Source organism: Mytilinidion resinicola (assembly GCF_010093595.1).
Source record: "Mytilinidion resinicola strain CBS 304.34 unplaced genomic scaffold BDZ99scaffold_19, whole genome shotgun sequence".
In the NCBI taxonomy this organism is placed as follows: Eukaryota; Fungi; Ascomycota; class Dothideomycetes; order Mytilinidiales; family Mytilinidiaceae; genus Mytilinidion; species Mytilinidion resinicola.
The window spans coordinates 508,654-532,183 of NW_022985455.1; the positions used below are offsets into that span (position 1 = coordinate 508,654).

The 23,530-nt window shown below is 51.9% G+C and overlaps 10 protein-coding genes across 10 annotated transcripts; 5 read left to right on the plus strand and 5 right to left on the minus strand.

Annotated features, from left to right (window-relative positions):
• Window positions 1-1,206: 1,206 nt before the first annotated feature.
• BDZ99DRAFT_540851 (uncharacterized protein) lies at window positions 1,207-2,850 on the plus strand (the record flags this gene model as incomplete). Its single annotated transcript, XM_033726725.1, has 3 exons — window positions 1,207-1,271; window positions 1,335-1,991; window positions 2,039-2,850. The coding sequence occupies 3 exons, from the start codon at window positions 1,207-1,209 to the stop codon at window positions 2,556-2,558; spliced, it is 1,242 nt and encodes a 413-aa protein (XP_033572182.1). The 3' UTR covers window positions 2,559-2,850.
• BDZ99DRAFT_115435 (uncharacterized protein) lies at window positions 2,851-3,871 on the plus strand. The gene is made up of 2 exons (XM_033712466.1): window positions 2,851-3,654; window positions 3,704-3,871. The coding sequence occupies exon 1, from the start codon at window positions 3,143-3,145 to the stop codon at window positions 3,620-3,622; it is 480 nt and encodes a 159-aa protein (XP_033572183.1). The 5' UTR covers window positions 2,851-3,142; the 3' UTR covers window positions 3,623-3,654; window positions 3,704-3,871.
• Window positions 3,872-4,070: 199 nt separating this feature from the next.
• BDZ99DRAFT_480614 (uncharacterized protein) lies at window positions 4,071-4,463 on the minus strand (the record flags this gene model as incomplete). Its single annotated transcript, XM_033722339.1, has 1 exon — window positions 4,071-4,463. The coding sequence occupies one exon, from the start codon at window positions 4,461-4,463 to the stop codon at window positions 4,071-4,073; it is 393 nt and encodes a 130-aa protein (XP_033572184.1).
• A 1,276-nt stretch (window positions 4,464-5,739) lies between these two features.
• BDZ99DRAFT_511263 (uncharacterized protein) lies at window positions 5,740-6,740 on the plus strand (the record flags this gene model as incomplete). The annotated part of the gene is made up of 3 exons (XM_033724532.1): window positions 5,740-5,958; window positions 6,012-6,231; window positions 6,322-6,740. Exons 1-3 carry the CDS (start codon window positions 5,761-5,763, stop codon window positions 6,738-6,740), a joined length of 837 nt encoding a protein of 278 aa, XP_033572185.1. The 5' UTR covers window positions 5,740-5,760.
• Window positions 6,741-7,495: 755 nt separating this feature from the next.
• Window positions 7,496-10,296, minus strand: BDZ99DRAFT_480616 (uncharacterized protein; the record flags this gene model as incomplete). Its single annotated transcript, XM_033722340.1, has 5 exons — window positions 7,496-9,448; window positions 9,510-9,685; window positions 9,893-10,020; window positions 10,063-10,242; window positions 10,277-10,296. 5 exons carry the CDS (start codon window positions 10,294-10,296, stop codon window positions 7,496-7,498), a joined length of 2,457 nt encoding a protein of 818 aa, XP_033572186.1.
• Window positions 10,297-11,029: 733 nt separating this feature from the next.
• On the plus strand, window positions 11,030-13,009 carry BDZ99DRAFT_450833 (phosphate permease; the record flags this gene model as incomplete). The annotated part of the gene is made up of 4 exons (XM_033718184.1): window positions 11,030-11,215; window positions 11,272-11,566; window positions 11,639-12,487; window positions 12,582-13,009. The coding sequence occupies 4 exons, from the start codon at window positions 11,030-11,032 to the stop codon at window positions 13,007-13,009; spliced, it is 1,758 nt and encodes a 585-aa protein (XP_033572187.1).
• A 595-nt stretch (window positions 13,010-13,604) lies between these two features.
• BDZ99DRAFT_466868 (uncharacterized protein) lies at window positions 13,605-14,728 on the minus strand. Its single transcript, XM_033720882.1, has 5 exons — window positions 14,617-14,728; window positions 14,490-14,564; window positions 14,313-14,434; window positions 14,209-14,260; window positions 13,605-14,154 (listed from the first exon to the last, which is right to left on the minus strand). The coding sequence occupies exons 1-5, from the start codon at window positions 14,686-14,688 to the stop codon at window positions 13,993-13,995; spliced, it is 483 nt and encodes a 160-aa protein (XP_033572188.1). The 5' UTR covers window positions 14,689-14,728; the 3' UTR covers window positions 13,605-13,992.
• A 144-nt stretch (window positions 14,729-14,872) lies between these two features.
• Window positions 14,873-15,696, plus strand: BDZ99DRAFT_424531 (60S ribosomal protein L37). Its single transcript, XM_033717060.1, has 5 exons — window positions 14,873-14,891; window positions 14,949-14,964; window positions 15,033-15,095; window positions 15,192-15,263; window positions 15,325-15,696. Exons 2-5 carry the CDS (start codon window positions 14,961-14,963, stop codon window positions 15,468-15,470), a joined length of 285 nt encoding a protein of 94 aa, XP_033572189.1. The 5' UTR covers window positions 14,873-14,891; window positions 14,949-14,960; the 3' UTR covers window positions 15,471-15,696.
• A 212-nt stretch (window positions 15,697-15,908) lies between these two features.
• Window positions 15,909-17,098, minus strand: BDZ99DRAFT_574825 (uncharacterized protein; the record flags this gene model as incomplete). The annotated part of the gene is made up of 2 exons (XM_033728410.1): window positions 15,909-16,712; window positions 16,808-17,098. 2 exons carry the CDS (start codon window positions 17,096-17,098, stop codon window positions 15,909-15,911), a joined length of 1,095 nt encoding a protein of 364 aa, XP_033572190.1.
• Window positions 17,099-17,665: 567 nt separating this feature from the next.
• On the minus strand, window positions 17,666-23,476 carry BDZ99DRAFT_574826 (RdRP-domain-containing protein; the record flags this gene model as incomplete). The annotated part of the gene is made up of 4 exons (XM_033728411.1): window positions 17,666-19,414; window positions 19,463-21,529; window positions 21,579-23,183; window positions 23,440-23,476. The coding sequence occupies 4 exons, from the start codon at window positions 23,474-23,476 to the stop codon at window positions 18,111-18,113; spliced, it is 5,013 nt and encodes a 1,670-aa protein (XP_033572191.1). The 3' UTR covers window positions 17,666-18,110.
• Between the last annotated feature and the right edge of the window lie 54 nt (window positions 23,477-23,530).

The following is a 23,530-nucleotide window of genomic DNA, read 5'->3' on the forward strand; positions in this document are numbered from 1 at the left end:
GAGCAATGGGAGCTGATTATGATTTTGCTAAGGAAATCCAGGGATTCCGACTTCGTGCATCCTGATAGCGTCAAGATGATCACGGAAGCTTATTGGGAAATCTGCACGATGGCGTCTCCAAACGGAAACACGAGAGGACGAATACTAGGTGACATGGTGGACGATTTTGAGGAGATGCTCGACTGTCTAAGAGCAGAGCTAACTGTCAGATCCTCCAGGATCAAGGACTGTTTGGAGGAGTTCTTCGAGTGGTATAGTTTGCCATATATCTGCTGCTTTGTTGCGCATGCACTCTTCGCCAGCATGTATTGCTCGGTTTTTCTGACTATCTCTGTGGCCAGCCCTCAACTGTGGTTGGAATTTCTTAAGGGCCCAGAGGCTGCTGATGTTTTTGTCGAGTAAGCCATACATCGATCTATGATAGAATAGCAACATTCTTTAACTTAGCACGCCTTTTAAAAAAAGAATGTAATAAAATGCAAATCTTCCAAGCTTCTCCAAGGATTTCTACCCTTGTAGCAGTCTGCAGAGTAGAAGTGCTACTAAACCCTGCTACATACTAACTAATTGTTGTTGGTTAAATAATTACGGACCACTTGCTGAGCAGGGGAAAGGAAATCCTTAAGATGGCAAAAACGGAAACCGCTTTTGCAAGTCACTATAGCACTGAGTGCAATTCATCTGCTAGGCCTTTTCTATGCGGTAAGCTGGCAGAGACCGAGGAGATGTACACAAGGGCGCTGCGAGGATACGATGAGGCACTTGGACGGTCGGACCAGAAACTGTGGCGAGATACAGGCCTACCATGAACTCCATGTGGAATCTAGGCGACCTCTTCAAACTCAAGCAGAGTTGAGCCAGGCCAAAGAGGTGTTTTCAAGAGTACTTTCTAGCTTTCAGGTCCTCTTGAGAACCTCATAAGCTTAAAGTCGAGAACTGGAACGCGCTCTGGCATTTCTAGATACTCCGAAGGTTAAATTCTGCACAGTAGTCCGCAGAATCAATTCCAGGCTTCTGATTTAAATAATAGTAATTAAGAATCAGCATTGTATAGTTAAAGAATCTGATGCTAAGGCACGTGATATTCCGTCTAAGGCAACAAAATCGGGAGTCTAGTCTGGGAGCTCGGGCCTGCCCCTCCAAAACAAACAAGACGCTTCTCAACCATCAACTCTCAACCCTCTCCTCCAGCCATCCCCATCTCCCATGATCCCCATGAGCATTTCCGACGTCGCCGTCTGGATTGACAGCGTGCCTACGCCGCAAGTCTCGTATGAGCTCCATTCCTTGCCCACACTCGGCGAGCGACAGCTGACTGCTTTCCGTCCAACTAGTCCGTTGATTTCGCCAATTGTTCCTCGCGCAGTCGACGACAAAGAGAACCCCCGACCAGCAAAGAAGCGCCGCATCATGCAAGCCGACCCGGACCAAACACCCCGCCCCCCGAAGCGACTCCGTGACCTCAATAGCGCGCCTCAATTCGCTCCTCCCTCTCCAACCAAGAGCGCCTCAAGCGCAGCAGTATCCGAAGCCTCCGAAGTCGAATCGCATTATAGTGGGCGTCTGAGTCCCGTGAAGCAGCTCCAGCTGCTTGAAGACTTTGAAGAACATCCCATCGTCTTTTGCAACTTCGATGACGACGAGGATGGGGCGGAGCCCGAAGACGTCACGGCGATGCGCAGAGCTGTTCAACGCTTCGCAGACGGCATTGGAATCTTGGGATATGATAACATGGATGCGGTTGTTTCGGCTCTACTACCGATGGACAGGATGCGATTCCAATATCCCTGGGCAAACGACCTGGAGCACCGTTGTGTCCTTGGCTCGATGCCTTCGACGGCGCAGGTACTGGGTATTGTGGAGATGGCACGGAAGTATGACCATGGTTCAGGCGTCTCCGAGGACGAGTGGAACTCTGAGGTCCAGCATCCACTCCTCAAACTTGCACACAACACATGCAAATACCAACAGACGCTTGAAATTCATAATGTGTAAGTCTTCGTCGTCAACCTAGACAGCTGCATGCTAGCCGCAGTAGAAAAACAGTCAGGATCGAACCCACATCACTTGCACGCTCCACTCTCCCCGACCGCGTCGTCGATTATGTTGTCGCACTCAACCCGGACCAAGCCATCAAACAAGCCTGGCGCCGCCTCCGTCCGCTCCCTGGCGCATCCATCAAGTCCTGGAACCACACGACTCGGGCCCGTCATAGTCCCATTGCCATTAATGTTGAAACCAAAGGCCCCATGAAGTCATGGACAGACGGCAAACCTCAAATCGCGATATGGACCGATGCCTGGTTGAACCGCCTCGCTCTTATCCGCGGCACTACAAGTGGGCCGTGGCCCGCTCTCCCACTTCTAATCGCCCAAGGTCATGATTGGCACTTGTTGGTTTTCTCCAAGGATGACCAGAAGATGACCATTCGGGAGCAAATTGACATTGGGAGTACGAGGTCGTGCTTTGATACGATGAAGGTGATAGCGGTCCTTCACTGGCTTATGGGCTGGGCTGAGACGGTCTGGCGGCCGTGGCTCCTGTCCCTGGTAGGCTGAGATTAATAAAGTCACCCGAGACCGCATCCGGAGCCTACCTTAAAGCCACTAGAGGTCCTTTAGCTATTGATTGTTATCCTTTAGAACATATCGACATATTATACTTCGACCGCTGCGTCAGTCAGTCCCTAGACGAGAAGGAGAGGTTTCTTCCCGAATATCAACGAAGAGTGCATCGCTGGGCCCGTCTTTCAAACCAACGAGCTTTAGCGGAGTCGGCGGACCTGGAGCTCCTTTCGACGACGTAAACAGGGTGTGAGATATGATGGATGAATCGTGCCGGGACTCCAAAGCCCCAACTAGTTCCCCATGACGGTCACAGTTCAAGTTCGCGACGCGACCAGCTCATGGCATAAGAGACGGCTATGTCTACATGATAGACACTGTGAAAAAACATGAGAGTATCGCACCGCCCTCAAGGTTCGCAGGCGCGCCTTTGACCCCTGCGCCGACCAGAAAGCCTTTACCCAAGCACCTCAAGTTCTCGCGCTTTTCAAAGATATCCAAGGACACATAAAGCAATACCCAAGAACAGAATTCGATAAGATTAAGAGTCGGGAGGGAAGCGACCGTTTATTCCCTTTATGGCTGGCTTGATGTTATACCGGGCTATCTCAGTTTCACAGAATCCTTTCTTCATGACTTTGCGTAACCGTGCGACCGGACCCCCATGCACTACGAGAATGCACCATTCTTCTCTCAGCAACATTGTGCAATGGAATGGCCCGCGCCCGTCTTCTACGCAGAGAACCGTACTTCGCGAAGTTCAGTGCACGAGACCTGGGATTCCAACTCTTGAGTTGACTCAGCAACTGCGCCACGCTAACCGCCGCAATGCCACACTCATGACAGCGACCCGCAGTTGCCCATATCCTTTCTTCTCTACTCTACAACCAACAAATAGACGCTCACAAGGGCTGGCGGGTAGAAAGAGCAAAGCAGGTGTAACTACCACACTAATCAGCAAAAGGATCTTCGAAGATATTGGATTTGTGTTTGAGAAATTGGAGGTGAAACGCCATTCTGTATTTCTAGTATTTCTTGGAGTCCGCCTGCCCCAATGAGTACTACAAATGAAAGGTAGGACAGATTCGAGGTATACAATTCGCAGGTAGCTCGTTATAAGCAGATTCACAATTTAGCAGAGGAAATGTCGATCCGCCCCGCCTTTGTGCCTGTTTGCTCAAGATCGTAGTCCCATAGTCACATCTCCATCTTCCACTATAATACTGCCTGGGTACATAGTCTTATACTCGCGCCCGTCGCTATCAGTGTATATGACAGGGGCAAAGTCTTTATGGTTACCCTTAGTATGTTCTTTGCCCACTTGTACGTGCACAGACTTCCAGCATATTAAAAACAGTAGCATCGTTTGGAAATACATTGACTTACTGATTCATTTACGTGAACGTTGTAGGGGTAGGGAATGATAAATTCCGCACCATCACTGTTTTCATAGCGAACTGGAATGCTAGGATTCTGAAGCCATGGACCTATATGTACGCCATAGAATTACATCAGAAAGCCTGCTTTTAGTATTCGATAGCTTGTGTTTACCAATGTGTCTGTTTTGAAAGCGCAAGTGTGGGGCAGAATGTATTCACCTCCATCTTCATCGCGGTACTCGTGGCACCCACTCGTGATGGGCTGGAACTCTTGGCGGGGTCTTCGCACGTCTGTGGCGCACAGCACGTTCAAAGTCGAGGATTTGTAGTATGAGGGCTGAATCTCCCTTCCTTGCGCAGGCGTAATGCCATGCTCATTCGCGCGCTGTAAAGGGCGCGCTGGCTGCGCGGTTGGGTTTGAGGAAAGAGTGATAGGCCAAATGCGCTTGTACGGGGCTTGAAAGATAATGATTAGACTGATTAGCAGGACACTGGCGCAGAAATTTCCGAGGTAGCTCATTTTGTCTAGCTGGGTGATGAACTGTCGATTGGTGAATAGCTGGACCGTAAGGAAGTGGATGAATGGTCTGAATAAGAATGTACGGGTGTAGTAGTACAGATTACGCTCCAAGTAGGATAGTGAACAACTACAGCAGCAGATGGAGACGCATATATACTGCGTGCTTTTGGGGCAGTGCGTAAGCACATGCGTAGGTCTAAGGACGCCCCTTTTCTACCTGCGTCTCATACATCTCACAAGTCCATGATTTTAACGAAAGAAGAAAGTTAATAGCCTTAAAACAAGCAACCGCTACATTATGGCTCAGCTAGGGAAGTATGACAATAGGACTGATAACCTGGAAGAGAATTGGGCAGACACAAAAGACGCCATTGGGCTATTGTAAACTGAAGTTGATAATATCAAGAAAGGGATTGATGAAATATCGGACCGCGGAGATGAACGGGTGGAAAAGGCTGGAAAGAAGAATATAGCATCCGCGAGGAAAAGGGTGCGTGGAGCTTGAAGGTGGAGGAGTCTGCAGAATCGAGGAGGAAATGTGTTGGTACTAGTACATAGGCACGTGATAGGGTGCGGCTCGGAGTAGAATCACAACCCCACCAGCTACGCGAGGCGAGGAACATCAAAATGACCCAAAACCAGTAACGTGTTCTACATGCATGTGGTGGTTACAAGCGAGTGGTGGCGCTTAATTTTTGGTGCGATTTGGACGTTTTGACACCCCAGCAACCTCAACAACTATAAAAGATTTGAATCTATAACTTAGAATAAAGATATGCATAGCTGTTTCAATATTATAAGACAAATTTTTAGGGTCTCTTGATGGCCACATTTAGTTATAGTAGAGTTTTGGCCCCCTAGCATTGGGTAAGATCTACGATATAATAGAATTACAGAGACACATCACTCCAAACTATTGCCTAGCCATTGAAATGAGCTAAATACTATATGCATTCATATAATCTTATTTAATACTTTATGGTTGTTGAGATTGCTGGGGTGTCAAAACGTCCAAATCGCACCAAAAATTAAGCGCCACCACTCGCTTGTAACCACCACATGCATGTAGAACACGTTAGCTTTATGGAGCTATATCTCAGCATCACGACGAGATATTAAGTTCCTAAAACCCAGAAGATACTTGCGGAGACTTACTTGTTACATTCACCCACAGAAAAGATTTTATTATGTTGTCGTAGATTTAGTGACGTGCTTACGTAATGTGATTATGCTCCGCGCGGCACCCTTTGTATACACAAACACCACACCCCCAGGTTTGGACAATTTCAAAGAAACAATGGCCTCCGACACAGCTGCCGCGCTCAAAGAGCTCCAGAGCTCTCATCCCCTCAATCTCATCGAGCTGTCCGACTCGATCCGCCCGTCCGGCGCCCAAGACGCCGAGAAGCGCTCCTCAGCCATCTCCGACACCTCCGCAAATGCATTCGAGAACGCGACGCCGGCGGGGTTGGAGGCGGATCTAATACACTACAAAGTAGCCCATTGCCCCATTGGCTCTTCTACCAATTATGCTAACATGCTACGCAGGAACTCTTCTCCAAACTCCGCTTCTCCTACGTCGAGCAAGTCACCAAAGAGAAATTCCTGCGCGCCATAACCGACAACCCCCCCCTCTTCATCGAAGCCTCCGAGAACGCCGCGCTAGAAGCCCAGCTCGCCGAAGCAAAAGCCGCCCTCAAAGCGCAAAAAGTCGAAGTCGCCGAGCTCATCAAACAGCTAGAATCGCGGGGCAGGAATCTGAGTAATCGTGCGTGTTTCCCGCGCTCGACAACCCCCAACCGCGTGCACGTAGCACTTTAGTATGAAGCCGGCCGAGCTAAAACGTATGCGTATCTAGGCTACGAGTCTGTCACCCTCCGCACCACCTCCCTAGCCACCCTCCCCGCCGAGATCTCAACCCTCGAGTCTGCAATCGCGTCCCTCAAGCACGCGCAGGCGCCGCATCCTACCAACCCTTCGCTTTCCCTCCCCCTCCCGGAAACCCTCGAGCTCCTCCAGTCGAAAGAAGCAGAATTGGCGGCGCTGGACGCGGAACTAGCGCGGCTGCAGACGGCGGTGCCGCGGAAGACGCATGAACTAGAGAGGATAGAGGCGGAGCTGCGGCCGCTGGAAGCTCAGAAGACGGCGAAGGTGGCGGCTGCGGTGGAGGCGAGGAGGCGGAGGGAGCAGGGGGGTGGGATTGGGGATGAGTTGGAGGAGCGGGGCAGGTGGTTGAGGGCGAGTGAGGCGGCGTTGAAAGGGATGTTGGAGGTTTGATGGCGCACGGCAGGAGGGATCTGGTGGGTTTGGGGTTTGACGGTTTGGGGGAATGGCTATACCCGGGCTATTGGTGCTTTTGTTAGGAGTTTGTGGTTCAATAGGGGGCGTGCTGCACGATGTGCTTTCGATCAGCATGGATAGCATTTATTCTTTCCGGGTGCTGGTGCACTCGACCATCAAATCAAAGTTATCCGGATTCTACAAAGAATGATCTTGATTCACCCCACTTCCAAAGCAGGCAGCTTTAGATGTACCTTTATAATGGCAACGCTTTCTACATTTGGACGGAATAGCCCAATGGTTCCGGGCACAAGCAGAATTTGTCCCGGTTGATGCGTAAGAACGGTTCCTACAGGGGTGGCATGTCTAGACAATACTGTGAAAAGCGATCATATCTGACGTGACATAATACATGTTTCAGGGATAATATCAGGCGCCGGAACGTAGAGACCTACATTATAACGTTAGCACTGGACGAGGAGCTTAACACAAGAAACATCTGTGGAACTCTGTCTGCTTCATCGAGGTAGCCCGGTCGTCTCAAGGAACATCATGCCACTGTTCACGGAAATCGCTAGGGCGGGATCGCATAGGTCCGTATCGTCTTCGCTCTAGGCTGGGCGGATGTATGCATCGCATACTCGGCCGGTGTACAGTCGCGTTCGTTTCGAATCAAGTTCTTGCATCCACTTCAGCATGAAAGTCTGGATCGTCAAATACTAGGCCGTCGTATTCGTTGCATGCACATTACTTCATCCCATGACAGTCTGCCATCCTTTCTCAATCATCACGTCCATCCAAAAGGCATCGTCGCCAGCATCCAGTCGCCGCCAGACTTCTTTGATGAGCTCCTGCATCCGTCGGAGTGGTTTAGCAGGCAGTCTCATGGCGAATTCGTTGAGTCGTCTGTCCACGAATGCGCGTGTGCGAATGATCTTTGGGTCGTTTGCGTGAACGTCAAAATAATCGACGGTGGAAACGCGTTTTAGCTCTGAAGCTGCGGTCACTAGAAGGATCGGCTGGAGACAAGATGTCCCAGATGACGGCGGGAGACACTCGAGGGTATCGAGAATATGCAATGCCAAAGAGCTGATCCAGAGATTGACGTCAGAGGTTTCATGCCTGGTCTCGAATCGTGGTGTAGAGAATTCAAACTCGAAGTTGAAGTCGGGGTCCCATGTAGGTTCGGCGTGTTGCCCTAGGCGCTTCCTAAGGATGAATGGGAACACTCGGTATATCTCTAGCAGACCAGCGCAGCGGTAGGCTTCCGCAAGAACAACGAAATCATGCTTGTGGGTCTTCTGGTCTCCAGGGTCTACCAAGTCGTATTCCAGAGGGTATTCGGCCGTCAGTAATTCCTCCTCCAAAATGGCAGCGCAATCAAGCCTCTCTTTAGAATCTGCAGGATCAAAGATGCCTGAAAGCAGCGACGTCCGCTCACGTCGAACAATCCGGCCAACTTCAGCGAACAGCATCTGTACCTTAGGCGCGATTCCGGTCCAGGGGTGTGGTACAAATTTGCCATTTACCGTCTCCGAAGCAGACTTGCATGAGGAAGCGTTCTTGGGTAGGGGTTTGGCTCTTGGAGAGAAGCTCATTGAATCTTCGGAAACGAAACCGATCAACATCTCCCAATAGATAAGAGATTCCTCGAAAAACTGGACTTGGCGCTGAACATCTCTGTCATCAGATTGACTCCCTTCGAGGAGGCAGGGCAAGATAAGTGATCTAGCTACGGTCAGATGGTGAAGGCCCAGGTCCCCACTATCATGCCAACTAGTGGAGAGGCCCAGGAGTAATATGCTGAGTAGCATCCTCTCGCGTTTGATATGTCCATCATTAACCAACTGCAGCTCCTCGATGAGGCATTCGTATGCCCTTTTCTGCATCTCCAGTCCGGTAGCTGTCATCTGGGGAAAGGTGTTGGCGAGCTGCGCTGCAGCCATGGACTGAATTGCGTAATAGATGGACGGTGAACTATCCCAGATGCGCGCAATAGTTACACGGAAAGGATTCAAGGGGGAATCAAAAGATGAAAACAAGGAACAGACGTCGCTAAAATAATGTTCTACAAGCATAGTGTGGGTGTTGGAGCTAGGAGGAAGACGATAGTAGTCAAGAAGCAAAGATCTGGAGAGACGGGCGTCGCCTCTATCATGGACATGTTGGACTGCAAGCTCCTGGCAGTCATCTCCGGTTTCGAACTCGAATGCGAACGGATCATTAGCATCGAGGTAGTCGAACGGATCATCAGCATTGAGGTAGTCGAACAGATCTAGGTCGAGCTGGTGGAAATCTACTTCTGTGTCTCCAAGCGGTTCGTCGACTTCTTCGGCATCAGGCGGACTCAAGGAATCGTTAGGGTCGGCGTCAGGCCTGTCAAGCCTTTGGTCCGCCTCGATTCCCTCGTCAAGTTCTTGGATTCGCTCGCACTGAGTAGTCTCGCGACAGGCTTTGGTTGGTAGTGTTGCCGCAAAAGCGTCCAGGTGCCTGCGGACTTCTGGAGTGAGGGCGATTTCAGTCAGTCTCGAAGGAGGCTGTTTCCAGTAGTCTGAAGGCTTCTTTGGCTTTTTGGAGCGATCGAAGTCGGCTGGCTGGAACAACTCGTACTTAGTAGACCACTTCAGCGACTTCTCGTAGCCTGGACACGTGATGCCTCTGTTCTTGCACTTGATGCAGCCAGGCTTCGTCTCGTCACATTTGAACTAGAGGATAATCAATACAGGGGGCTGAAGCGATGGTATTACGGGGCCATACCCTTCTCACCTTGCAGTGTTGACAACCATTGCGAGACTTGGTCTTCTTTCGACCTTCAGGTTTAGCGGGGCTGGCTGCAGCGTTGACGGATCGTGGCATTCCGTGATAGTGAGTCTCTGGAAGATTCCGTCTGGATGATCCAAGTGGTTTTTCCGACTGAGAAGCTCCAAAGGCGTGATGGGTTGCTGCAGTGATGAAGGAGAGAGAGAACAAGAGCAGCTATTCTGGTGATGGTGTTGGGAAACCGGGCCGACGACTACGAAACTCGACCACAATCAGGCCAGCGTCACTGATAACGAGATAGGTGTGGTAACGGCGCGGGTCTCATTCGTCCAGCGGGTGGCTATTCCCCGCATGGTAGACCGTTGTCGGAGCGCTTGTTGAAGACCGACATGTGTTCCCAACATCTGTCGCGCTATTCGACGATGTTATCGACTCTGACTGGCCCCGGCGCTCAGGCAACACGTCCTCAGCTGGTCGAGAGGCATAAACACCTGGAGGTGCAACTACAAGGCCGTTGCTGACAGGCTCGTCCTGCAGCTCACGACACTAGGCGCCACACAAGTCAACGAGTATCGCCTGCCTCAGCGGAAAGACGGGACTCGTATTCCCTTTTGGGACGGCGCGCGTCACGTTACAGCCACTTCTCCCATCCGGACTGCTAATGCGGTAAACAGGAGCTTGAGGACAGAGCGCGAGGACCATGGATAGACAGTCGTTGGTGTTGAGTTTTGCGCCGGTCCTGCAAACATGGTAATACCTACGTGCCCCCTTACCTACCTATCTCTCGCAGCATGTGATTAGCTTGCTCATGTAACGAGGCCCTTTGTATTTTCCGGATGTTTTGGAAAACATGTCTTTCATTCCTACATTTCTTCTCATCTTCTTTGATTTCAGCTCATCGCTGGCGTGGAAAACATACGGTTGAGGGCACGCCTCCAGCACCATACCTCCACATCTTGTAGCTTACACTCTCTTGCACATGTCCCGATCCCAAAGACCCCACGTCTCCAAGGAGCGCTCCCGTGTGCGTGGGAGTTCCGCCAGGCTGGACTGCTATCGCGAGCACCCCGAGTATCATGCGGCCCTGCCCACGCTCCCGCCAATCAGGAGCGCCGCCTCGAGCACGGCTTCACAACGGACGCTGCCAGAGGATGTTAAAGATGCTCGAGCAGCCCTACCACGTCCTCCCGAGTCCACGGCGGGCTTCCGTCACTATTGACTTGCTATCTTGCAATGGGCCAGCTTCGCACCAATCACTCCCGTTCCTTTGCCCACCAGCTCCCTCGAAATGCCCTATGGTGCGCCTAACATCCTCAGGAGACCGCAGAAGCATTGGCAAATGTGTCAGAGGCTCTTGCTGGACCCGGCCTCCCGTTTCCCTCTTAACTATATCCATGTGGTGCCCGCCGACCCGGCTTCCTGAAATGCACTGATACCCACTCTTCGCGCCAAGCTTCCATGCTGTCCCTAGAGCCATCTCAACATCAATTTACCGCGACCGCGTTCGTTACCGGCCTGACTTTCCAATGTTAGCGTTCCAGCGCGTTGGCAATTCGGCTTACCGCGATGTCCCGGGCGTCTACTCCCATATCATCGATCCGAACGAGCGCCGCCGGATGGCCCTTGCAGAAATCGACAAGGCCTCGTTCGGATGGTACCATCTACGATTGATTGTTGTCACTGGCGTAGGCTTCTTTACTGATGCGTATAGTGTGCGACCGCAGTTTTCATCTGTATCATCGTTGTTGCTGCTTCTAATTACTCATAGTTGTTCGCCGTCAATTTAGCCACAGCGATGCTTGGAATAGTCTTCTGGCAGGATTCCGACGGCGGCGTCATGCCGCACAATGCCGATACTGCCATCAAAGTCTCGACATCTGCGGGTGCTGTGGGGGGGCAGATATTCTTTGGATATTTGGCAGATGTGCTCGGGCGCAAGAGGATGTATGGCATCGAGCTGCTCATCATTATTTCTGCTACAGTAGCACAAACTCTGTGCGCTTCCTCTAAGGCTATGTCCTTCGCCGGTGTCTTCGTCTTCTGGAGGGTGCTTATGGGATTAGGTAAGCATTCACCACTTCAAAGTCTTGGCATGAACGTGGTACCCGTGGACTAATATCTGAATCAACCTTCAGGTATCGGTGGAGACTACCCTTTATCAGCAGTAATAACCTCGGAGTTTGCGAGCACCAAGTGGCGAGGATCCATTGTTGCAGCCGTTTTTGCCATGCAAGGCTTTGGTCAGTTCGCAGCCGCAATTGTGGCCCTCGTCGTAACAACCGCGTATAAAAGGACCCTTGAGCCAGTCCGCTCAATTTCGGAATGTAGTGGAGACTGTTTAAGAGCTGTAGACATAATGTGGCGCATTATAGTTGGATTCGGCAGCATTCCCGGATGGTTCGCACTGTACTACCGGCTCACCATCCCCGAAACTCCACGATACACCTTCGACGTACTCTACGACGTCGAAACAGCCTCTGCCGATGCCCGAAGATACCGATCAGGCAAGAAAGGAGGCGCTCACCTTGACAGGCTCCACCTGGCTCGCGCGCAAGCCGATATGCTGAAGTATCGTACTCCCCGCCCCGGTCCGTCCGAGATCTGGAGATTCTTTAGCAAGCGGTCCAATGCCTTGAAACTTCTTGGAACCGCAGGATCATGGTTCCTCCTTGATGTGGCCTTTTACGGCATCAATCTTAATAGTTCCAGTGTTCTTTCCGTGATTGGGTTCGACAAGAAAGAAAATGTCTACGCGCTTCTCCAAAATGCTGCTGTCGGCCAACTAGTCCTCATCTGCGCCGGGTCAATCCCAGGCTACTGGTGTACAGTAGCCACAATAGACATACTAGGCCGGCGACCCATCCAGCTCGCCGGCTTCACGATCCTCACGGTCCTTTTCTGCGTCATCGGCTTCAACTTCGCCGGCCTGTCCCAGAAATCCCTCCTCGTCCTCTACATCCTCTGCCAATTCTTCTTCAACTTCGGTAAGCCGCCATATCTCTAACACTCAAACAACTCCCTAGATGCAATCAAACGTCTAAGCAATACCCAACGCCTCCACCATGCTAATCCTCTCAGGCCCCAACGCAACAACCTTCCTCACGCCCGCCGAAGTCTTCCCCACGCGCGTCCGCGCCACCGCCCACGGCCTGTCCGCCGGCTGCGGCAAGGTCGGCGCCATCCTCGCCCAGGTCGTCTTCGCGCCCATGGTCAATCGCGGCGCGACGCCGGCCAACCCGTCGCCGTGGCTCCACGGCGTCATGCAAATCTTCGCGCTCTTCATGTTCTGCGGCATCGGGACTACCCTGCTCGTGCCGGAGACGAAGCGGCGCTCGTTGGAGGAGCTCGCGGGGGAGACAGGGGAGAGGGGGGTGTATGAGTTGCAGTTTGTTAGTGGGTTTTTTGCCGGGGGGAGTGGGAGAGGTGGGAGGGATGGGAGGGGGAAGAGGTTGGAAGGGGAGTGGAGTTGGAGGGGATTGAGGGATAGGTATTTGAGGGTGAAGTGATTGGGTTGGGTTGGGTTGGGTTGGGTTTTCATGGCAAGGCGTTGGGGTTGGTATAGTGTAATACTTGGTAGGACTTCAGGGATCCTTTGACATAGGTTCAGTTTATCACCATTGTGATCCCGTTGCAAAAGATCAGCGTAAGCAGATTCGCCTAGAATACAAGTCCATTCTCAGTCTCGCGAGTCCATGCTATGTGAGATACCCCGCGAGTATCACAGGCTGTTCAAAACAATTCAGGTGTGAGTGGTGCACATTTCTTGACATTCATCAGAGCATTCGAACAGGGATTACTCGACCCTCGACCAATCCCAAGCCCAAACTCTCTGCGTGCACCGCTCGCTGCTGACAGCGTGGGATGTGCGAACAGGGAAACCAGGGTCCGGCAAGGGGCTGGGCGCTCTCATGTCATCCCACGTGCAGTCACGGCCTGAAGTTTGTTGGGAACAGGAAGTTAAAGCGCTCAGAGACACATTGCTCGCCTACGAAGCTCGTTGCAAAATGAGAGAAAGAGGGAGAGAAGATCAAACATAGAATGAATTGGTGGTACCGAGAAAGCACAATGTATTGATGATGCTTGGTGGCTGCAGTAGATAAGGGATACGTGTATTCGAGGGGTATTTGGTCAAGGGGAAAGCGCTCTCGTTTGTGAGCTAGTAAGAGAACGCTGTATGGTGAGAAAGGCAGAGAAGCGGGATCGGGCTGGAAAAATACCATTACCTAGGGATACTCCAAAGCTAGAGCATGTCCCGCCTCCACGCTGAAGAACTGACGGGTATTCATGGTCACTGAGCATATACGCGGTACGATCTCCGTTCTCACCCAATCAAAGCAAGCAATGAGACCAATCGAACCTAATCATTTCATGACGATTTCGGTACAGGATGGACTTTGATAGTGTTGCGCCAGAGAGAACCCAGATGCCCCACAACCGCGACCACAACCACAACCATCCATTTTCGATCCCCGCAGTCCCAACCACACGCTCAGATCTTGGTATCGTAGGGGATGGGTGTGATGCTCTCCGGCAAGTTGCCCTTGGTGCTGACGGTCCTTGCCTCCCGCGGGGGAACGGGGAGACGCTTGAGATGGACGTGGACGCCCTCGGTCTTGGCCTTCTTCATCTTTGCGTTGTTCTCCTTGACGCGCTGTCCATCTAATTAGCATGAGGTTTTCTGGGTCGAGTGCGGCGTGTGGTGTACCTTGAGGAAATCCTCTCGCGAGCGAGACAGGCGGACGTGCTCAATTCGGAGGCTGTAGATAGCTGTTAGTTTCGACAAAGCCAATATCAATGGATCCTACGTACTTCACTCGCTTCTCCATGTAGCGGTTTCCGACTTGCTTGTAGAGAATCACGCCAACGGCCGACCGTGTGACATTGTAGACGACGCCGGTCTTGCCGTGGTAGACCTTGTAGGGCATGCCCTTCTGCTCAATTGTCAGCCCTGAGACGGCTGCGGGCTGCTTTATGGGATTAACGTGCCTGGACTGCACCGTTGGCTACGACATCGACGATGTCGCCGACCTTGTACTGCCGTAGGTAGGTGGAAAGCGGGATCTACACATCGTTAATGGGAGTTCTTCTCGCCGCGGATTCGGGGCAGCTGTACGTAGCCCTTGGTTTTGAAGGAGCGGGAAAAGGCATATCGCGTGCCCGCGCGGAGACCAGCGCTGTGACCCATGGCGTCGGTTTACGAGTGTCGCGATGGGAGTGGATTTGAGGGTTCGAAGTCGGTGATGGCGAAAGCGTCGTCGAAATCAAAAGTGCGCTGTTCGCCGGCAGCAATGTCGGGCCGGCACTGGTCCGTGCATGCCCGCCCACGATCGAATTTCGTTCCAAGCGACGCAGCCAGCAACTCCAGGACACCATCGTCAACCCACCAAGGTACGGAACCCAACGTCGCGACGCCATTGAGACATACTGATCTGATCCTGTCTTCAGTTCCTAGCCAAGATGAGTACGTTCTCCAGCCTCGAGTCTCCGCCCCGGAGCGCCCCTCACAGCCAATACTGACGCCGACGACAGCGAAGGGAACATCCAGCTTCGGCAAGCGCCACAACAAGACGCACACTCTGTGCAGACGCTGCGGTTAGTCTCCAATTCCCCAGATCGTGTGGAGGCACACTACCTCAAAAGAAGGACACCCGCCATGAGCATGAGCAATTAGTGACACCAAGAACACAGGCCGTCGATCTCTCCACATCCAAAAGCACACCTGCTCCTCCTGCGGATACCCAGCGGCCAAGACCCGAAAGTGTAGGTTGCCATTCCAGGCCGATTGAGATATAGACAGGACGGCATACTGATTCCGGGACAGTCAACTGGGGCGAGAAGGCCAAGAGGAGGAAGACCACTGGCTCCGGCCGCATGCGCCATCTCAAGACCATCCCTCGACGACAAGCCAATGGCTTCCGAACTGGCGCGCCCCCTGGAGCTCGCGGCCCGACAGCTACCACCTCGTAGATGTGCGGAATGAAAGAAGGATTGGTGATGGCGTAGGGAAAGGAATGATGATGTCGGACTGGCGATGAGGGACCGGGGCAGCATCGTGTCTGCGTGGTATTGGCTCGAGCGATTTCTCCACAGTGTATCCAAAACAATCCAACTCGGACTGGTCTGGGGAGGCACCGGGTCTTTTTCCGTTATGATGAAATCCATAGGGTGCAATGAGATTTTGACCTGGCATCTGGGCATTCGCTAATGGAACTTTTTCATGATATAATGACTTTTGTGACTTTTGTTCCGTTATCCAAGACGAGAAATCAGGCCCCTTTGGGCAATCTAGCAGTGATGTACGCCTCTAGATGCGAAGCTCCTCTAAACACCACTCGAAATCACCTCCCCAACCCTCGCAGCCAATCCTTCCAAGACCAGAGCTCCCTTTTCACACACAACACCACCTCAGCTCCCCTCCCCAACACCCCCGGCCCCACCCCTCTCAAACGCCTTCACAACCCCATCCTTCCCAACGTAATACAACACCTCCCTCCCCGCTCCTTCCCCCGCCGCTCCAGACACTCTCACAACCCCACTCACATCCCTCGCAAACCCGGTGTCCAACAACCTGACACTAAGCACCAAGTCCGCCACATGCGCCAGCCCAGCCAACAACGCCGCATGGTTCGTCTCCAGCGGCGTACTCCCTCCTCCTCCTCCTCCTCCTCCTCCGTTAGCCAGCGGTGCATCCGCAACTAGCGAGACTACGGCGGCGTGAACGTGCTGGCACAGCGTGTGTAGCATGGCACGAAGCGGCTCCACGGCCGTTGAGGTGTCGGGTGTGCTGTGCTGTGTCGTCTGGGAAGGGGAAGGGGGGGTGGAGGTGGCGCCGGTGGCGAGGAGCAGGTCTGGGTGGTCCAGGATAAGGATGATGCGTTTTGGGGAGGCGGGGGTGGAGAGGGTGGAGATGGCGGAGAGGATGGTGGATTCGATGTGCTGGAGGGAGGGGGAGGTGAGTTTGGTGGTGGTCGAGGGGGTTGGCGGTGCGGGTGGGTTGCGAGCTAGGGGACTCAGAGAGGAGGCTGAAGGGGGTGGGCCTCGGGGAGTGATGGTTCGGGTTGAGCGGATCGGGAGTGGGGACGCCGGGGGATGGTGATGGGGATTTGGATTTGGATGCTGGCCTGGGATAGCTGGAGTGATGAAGAGCTCTGTGAGCCCGTCGATGAATGTGAATCGGTTTCTTTGCGCTAGTCGGGCGAGGTCGAGACCCTATATATCAGTTAGCAATCCGTATACAAAAGGCAGCAGTTGCGAAATTGAGCACTTCAATCTCGAATTCGCTAACGACTAAAGAGAGAACATACCCACGCCTTCCTCCCCTCCGCCGTCCAGAACGCCAGATCCCGCATCCAGCTCACAAGTAGCACTGCGGTCTCTTCTTTCTCTTCCTCCGTGCCCCCTATTTCGTGACCACTGCCGAAAGCATCATCGCCTGCTATCCGCCTTCTTGGATCTTCCGCAAGTGTGCTGCACAAGAACTGCGAAATAAGCCAATTCGTCCCTGCGCCGAGCACGTTCGTGAGCAGGACCAGCTCCCCGGCCTGTGGTGCTCGAGTGTACTGTTCCAAGATTGGTGGGATGCGTGAGGTTGACATTTTGTGCGGGTGGAGAAGTTGAGGAATAGAAGTAAAAAATATATATTTCAATGGCGTAGTTCTTGAGTATTATGACACTTGTCTCGTCGTTTTTATCGAAAGTGTGAAGAGTAAGAGTACGGACTTGGATTTTAAGATGCTCTGAGTGTGAAAGTCGTCTTATTTTTCTCAGCAGAGCAGTGGGCGGGCAAGTTGACTAGAAGAGATTCGTCCTAGGTGCGATTTCATGGCAAATTCTGAGGTGGTCTGGCGAGTTAGTTCTAACCGGCCGTTTAAGAACACTCTGCTGAGATTCTTGTAAGTTCCTTGAGACCCTAAAAGCGGTGTTCAAAGAATATACACAAAACTAATGTAGAAGGGGAGAGAAAAGAAAGGTAAAGAAAGTAGGTGGATTGACCGTCACGTGCTCCTGTAATCTCAACCAATCAGAAAGCGATTCGACGTGCTGGTCCGGATCCCAAGAGTTTGCTTGCTCTCATAGCGAATGTTTAGTCTACATTGCATGGCTAGGCTCTAATCAAGACATTCCACATTGGATCTATTCCTGCTCTCTCACACATATCTACAGGCAGGATTACATTTTTCACAGCAAAGCACCAGAGACCAGGGCTTTTCTACTTTTTTCTATCATTTTCTCAATAAACTCCGAAGGATTGACATCCCTCGAAGAAAGTTTATCTACCTCCCGAAACTACTCGTGAACATGAATTTTCGATCTGCGTCAAGCCTGAAGGACTCGAGACTTCATCGGAAAGCTTTTGCCATAATCCCACGTCCGCGGGCTCCAAAATCATAAACCCATTCCATCCCGTTCGTTACTCGTGGTCGCAGGAAACCGTAGCAAACCAGTCCCGAGATACGCAAAGAAATCACCCGACTCTGTTGAGAAACGCGACAAACCTTTGTCCATAAGGTTTTTCCCAATATCCTCAACGAAAAGCATTTTTCCAGCTCCATAACCTGTCTACTGAGAAGATTTTGATCAAAGGCTTATTCGTATCCGGCCGGCCCCCTAGTCCTCAGTGAACAAATTGTTCAAAGCCTCCAAAGCCGTGGGCTTGTCGTCCATCTCGATATGTATCTCCTCGCCCTCGTTTGCGTCTTCGTCCTCTTCCTCAGATATGGAATGAGTTGATTCCAGTGATGTTGTGGTAGCCAACGCAGGCGTAGACTGTTTTTTATCTAGGGGCTCGACATGATCTGAGGCCGCTCCAGGAAAGGCTCTCGAAACGGAAATAGATGGCGAGATCACAGGCTTGGCGTCGTTTGAGGTCGCTTGATGATGTTTGATACTGTTCATAATGTGGCTGGCCGATGGCTGACCCACCGGGCTTGCCTTGCCAGAAGTCTGTGCACTCACGTTCGTCGATTGTTGCATCTCTAGGGCAGGGCCTTGGATGCCTCGCTCAATCATAGCAGCATGATCGCTAGCTTCAGGGTTACTAGATCCGTCTTGATGACTCTCAGGTTTGTCGTCGAAAAGCACAAGCATCTTTCCCGGCTGAATGATCCCAGCCTTGGTCTGAACCGCGCCTGGGGCAGCGTGGAGGTCAGAAAGAAGAGAAGACTGCTTCTTCGTGCGGTGTCGAGGTCCTTGATCGGCTGCTGGTGCTGCTCTAATGACGGTAGGATTCGCAATCTCTCCCAGTTGGCTGACGAATATCCAAGGGAAGCTCATGAGCGGCATATGCTGAATAGTCTTGTCTCTCATAGACGTTTCCCGGCCTGCAACCAGCTTGGTACTGTCACATTCTTCTAGTGCTGTAGCCATCTCTTGGGCGGTAACCTTGTACATAGCAACAATAAACGGCTTCAGGTTTTGCATATCGTTGATGCTTGTTGCGCCGGCCGCTTCTATGCACATGTCCTGGAACTTTTTCTTTAGCCCACTGCTAATGCGGCCCAGTTCTTCCGCGAAAGAATAGTCTCTGGACTCAAGATTGTGCTCTAGCACGAACGTAGTCCAGACTTCAAACTCCGTCTTGATCCCGTGTTGAGCCTGAACACGACGGATATCTGCATCGTAGAGCTCTTTGATTCTTGCCGCGCTGCTCAGAGTGCCCTGGTCCAACTGATATGCATCAAGAATCCGGCTATCGAACGGGTTGTCGTATAGCGGAGTGAAGTTTGCTCGTTCGACTTGGTCATATAGTTGCCCCAGTATTTTGTTCGACGTGTAGATTCGATCTTTGGCACGGTATTTGCTCTCCATAAAGTGGGGATACATCAAGGGTTTCAGTTGCTTGCCCATGACTGCGGGATTGCCACTCTTTGGGAAATCAACCGCACGAGAATGTAGCGCTGCCAGTTTCAAGCCTAAGTCAGTCAGTAAGGTGGCGACAGTCCTTCGTTTTTGATACTTACAGTTTTCGTCGAGGACGCCGTTAGGGCTCCTGTCCGCAGTAGCGAGATGAGCGTTCGCGATCTGTCCGAGACTGTCATTTTTCATATATTGGATGTAAAAGTCAATGACCTGGGCAATGGACACATCACCGCTGACTTCCCTCGTCGGCTCTGTCTCGTAGTTCATCGCCGGGTTGTTGATGGTAAACTTCGGAATCAGATCCTGGTCCCAAATGACCAAATAATCGTCGCCATCCAAATCTCCCCCAGAGCACATGTTGGCAATGTCACGGTCTCCGGTCTGTGGAAGTACCACAACATTTTTCAGGTGGCGAAGTGCTGGGACGTTTATGGCCCTGACGATACGAATATCTCCCGGATGAAGCGATGGGTTTCTAGCCAGGATACAGAGACCTTCGATGATTTTGTAGGACCCCTTCTTGTCCTGGTCGGAAATCTGTAGAAATATCTCTGGAAGAGTCGCCAATTTTTCCTGCCTGGTGGCATCATACTGGTCCTGGGGTTTGCTGTAGTGACCCCTCAGTGTAGCAGTCTCATCGGTACAACCAAGCAAGAATGCACCGTCCTCAACGACTATCCTCGCTTTTTCCTTCAGATACTTTATGGTGTAGGAGCGCCACAAGTGGAGCACGGACATCATGAATGGATCCTTCATTTCCATGAATCCATCCGCAATCATTCCAGCCAGGGTCAAGCTCATTTGGTTCAAGTCGATGTTCCGCCTCAGCTTTTCCACTGCAATATTCGGATCGACCATGGCTCGGCTGAGCTCAGCCAACATCTTCTTTTGCATGTCGGTGAAGATCCGATCCGGCACTCCAAGAGTAGAAAGCACGATAATGAGCTGACGATTCAAGCAGGCTGTCGCAAATGATGAAATCCGGATAATCTCGAGGCCCTGATGTGTAGCGTCGAACTTCTTCTGGCTCGGTCGGATCATAATATCGTATGCCTTGACCTCCGGTGAGACTGCGAGTACACCTTTGCATCCTCCAAGTCGAAACTGGACCAGGGATGGGTGGTCATCCGAATCCCCAGGGAGTCCAAATTCGTGAGCAACCATGAGGGCAAGGAACGAGGAGATCTTGCCCACTCCGTCCGTGAAACAGTAATCACCATTCTTGATGTCTTGAATTTCTACGATGTTCACGTTCCTGCCAGCTGTAATGGCTCGACTAGTCGAGAAACATTGACCAAGTCTGGCAGCGTACTTGGAGATCGACTTGATAGGACGGAAGTCGCCCATCCATTCTCTGAGGTCTTCTACAGTACAGCGAGTTGAGGTCTCACTTCCCTCTAGGGGTGCGAAGAAGTATGCGCCATGCTCTCGGAATTGAGAATTGCCAAAGGCGAGAAACAGATAGTGGCGATCCCCTACGATGATCCCTTCAGTCATGGCTTGCTTGATTCGCCGGAAAACTTCCTCGAATCTATCGTCATCTTGGCTGTTAATTCTACCTTCAACTTTTTCGTCAGTAAATTTGACTCGGAGAAACCGATCTTGTAACTCGGATCCGTATCTGACGACCCGGTTTGAAATCTCAGTAGTCGGCGTATTGATATAGAGCATGGAGGGAGTGATCGTCGCTGATCTAGCATAGACGCAATACTTTGGAAGTCTGATCTTGCCAGAGTCCTTGACAGGTATCTTGAAAATTTCCATAGGATCCCAAGTTCGGCATTGTTTGTCTGCCGTCTTTTCCAAGATGTATCGAGCATTGGAAGGGTCCATGGCTGATAGTTTCGTGAGGAATTCTCTCGTGATATTGTGTTCATTGAGCCATCCATGGGACAGGCAGACCTGAAGCTGGTACCTCACGGAGAACTCCAACGAAATCGTGGATGAATTGAGGCTTCCAAACTGGGATTGATCGTGGAGTGACTTGTGGTATGCACCATCCAAGAGGTCCCAGAAGTCTGCTTCAACCCTCTCTCTGACCTCGAATTGCTCAAGCGGAACAGTTGGGATGTTGTGATCGTCAAGAACCTCTCGCAACACCGAGTATTCTTTCGTACTGGCGATGTTCTTCGCGGCATCAAACACAAAGCGATAAATTGTCCAGCGGCCTTTGTTTGTTAGCAAAACCCAATGAACCTGACCAGTGGACAGCCTTACCAAAATCGATGACTGCGTTCCGGTTACGCAGGTCAATTGCATTCCTCTCAACATCTTTGTTACCCCAACGGTGCAGAATATTGGTTTGGCGGTACCAAGTTTGCCATTCGCTCCAAAACATGACGTCTCCTTGGTGGGTCAAAGGAATATTGTTCGTTTGTTTGAAGAACGCTGGCGGCATCTCAAAGGGGATGACCAATTCGCATCTCATGCTCCCCGGAAGTCTAACCTCGTATATTCGCTGAAGCTGAGCGAATGGCAATCGAAATCGGTACTTATGATGAAGAGTCTGGCTGGTTGATGTTGAATATCTCAGCTCAACATAAAATTGAACATCGATTTCTTTTCGGGAGAGGTTTAGCGCCATTTCTATTCTGCGTTCACCTGCCGGAACCATCTTCGCCATAGCCATCATAGACTTTGCGTCATACATGAAGCCAAAGTCTAGCCTGCTCGCATTTAGAGTAAATCGCTCTGGGTATTTCTTTTCCGGGTTGATCGGGCTTGCGATTAGATAGCTACGATTAGGAGCGTTGAGTTGCACTCGTACAGATGCATCTGATCCGGGCAGACGCACAGGAAAGTCCCAGAACGCTTTCTTGGGCGGTGGGCAGAAATCAACGGACGCATTAGGTTTCATGCGACTGCCCCTGATCCTGATTTTCGAAATAGATCCTTCGTTCTCCAGCAGCTTGTACACGTCGAGTGTTGTGTAGCTTTCGGGCAAATTTGAGATGAAAACAGAGCACTCTGGTAGATCCATCCAGGACTTGTCCCCTTGAATCAAAGCTCCATTTTGGTGTCTCCCTGATGTATTCCTCATTGGAGAGGGAGAGCCCGACGGCTGAAAGGCTGGACGCGATGGCTCTGTGGTCTGAGCTCGTCGAGGCGCAGAAGCCGATGATCTATACACTGGCTGCGTCCTTCCCGTTGTAGGTCGCCTAGGTCCATGGTTTGCAGGACGGGAGGGTTGGTGCAGTGGGCTCGTCGCTGACCTCATTGCCCTAGCATTCGGGTGTACATGTCTGTGGGGATGATGAGATGACACTTGTGGCGATTCAGAGTCCGACGGCATTTCCGTAGCGTTGCTTGAGTGCTCGGAACTATCAATTTTCTGCGGAGGTTCTGGGAGCAGTCTCGATGGTGAATCAATAGCTGCAGTACCAGGTACGGGCTGGCTAGGCTGCTGCTGCGGGCTGCTCGTCGGTTGCATGGCCTCAGAAGTTGAGTGCCGGCGGGTAGATCGGGCTGGAGGGCTAAAGCTCGAGTCCGTTGGCTGTGAGGCGTCGCTCGACGACTCAGTGGACGGTGCCTTCTTCATCGACTTCAAGGTCGGCTGAAGATTGCTAGGCTGACGCGGAGAGGGACCAAAGCAACCTAGAGTGTCCCGGTACGGATTAGACGGTCGAGAAGGCTTGTTGCGGTTCGCCATCGCTGCGTCCGGTGTGGCTGCGCCTGCGTGCTCCTCGCTGAGCGTGATGTTGGCCCCGCTAGGACGTTTGCGCGTTGGAGGGCTCTTGCTCTGCTGCTTCTGCTTTGCTGAGGTACTGATGAGCTTTGGTGGAGTAGAGGAGGCCCGGGGCTCGACGTGGTTGTTGTAGGAGGCTTGTGCGGACGTCAGTCGAAGAAGCGAAAAGGCAACGGTAGTGAAATGGAAGCGGTCGGAGTGGAATATCTACTCGGAAGGCATGTGACGGCTTCTGCAGGAGTTTGTTGGCGAGGTGCGGCTGAAGAAGGCTCAACTTGGAAGTCGCGTGTCGAACGCGGCCACTTCAAGAAGGCAGCGCCAGTCTCCCGAAGCACCACCAGATTCAGGCCTCTACCACGATGCGATGAGCGTTGTGAATGAAAAGGCACCCACCATCTCCGGGAACTTCTGCCTTCGTAGCGGTGCGCATCGTTGGGAGAAGACGGTGCTGATCACCACGGATAGAAAGAAGTGAATCAAGTTT

Excerpts from the sequence above, each read along its gene's own strand:
- BDZ99DRAFT_115435 (XM_033712466.1), top strand. The coding sequence starts at position 3,143 with ATGGCTGGCTTGATGTTATACCGGGCTATCTCAGTTTCACAGAATCCT.
- BDZ99DRAFT_466868 (XM_033720882.1), bottom strand. The coding sequence starts at position 14,688 with ATGGGTCACAGCGCTGGTCTCCGCGCGGGCACGCGATATGCCTTTTCC. Across the intron at positions 14,435-14,489 it reads TAGCCAACGGTGCAGTCCAG|AAGGGCATGCCCTACAAGGT; the intron begins GCACGTTAATCC and ends ACAATTGAGCAG. Across the intron at positions 14,155-14,208 it reads CGCGAGAGGATTTCCTCAAG|CGCGTCAAGGAGAACAACGC; the intron begins GTACACCACACG and ends TTAGATGGACAG.
- BDZ99DRAFT_424531 (XM_033717060.1), top strand. Across the intron at positions 15,096-15,191 it reads CACTCTGTGCAGACGCTGCG|GCCGTCGATCTCTCCACATC; the intron begins GTTAGTCTCCAA and ends CCAAGAACACAG. Across the intron at positions 15,264-15,324 it reads AGCGGCCAAGACCCGAAAGT|TCAACTGGGGCGAGAAGGCC; the intron begins GTAGGTTGCCAT and ends ATTCCGGGACAG.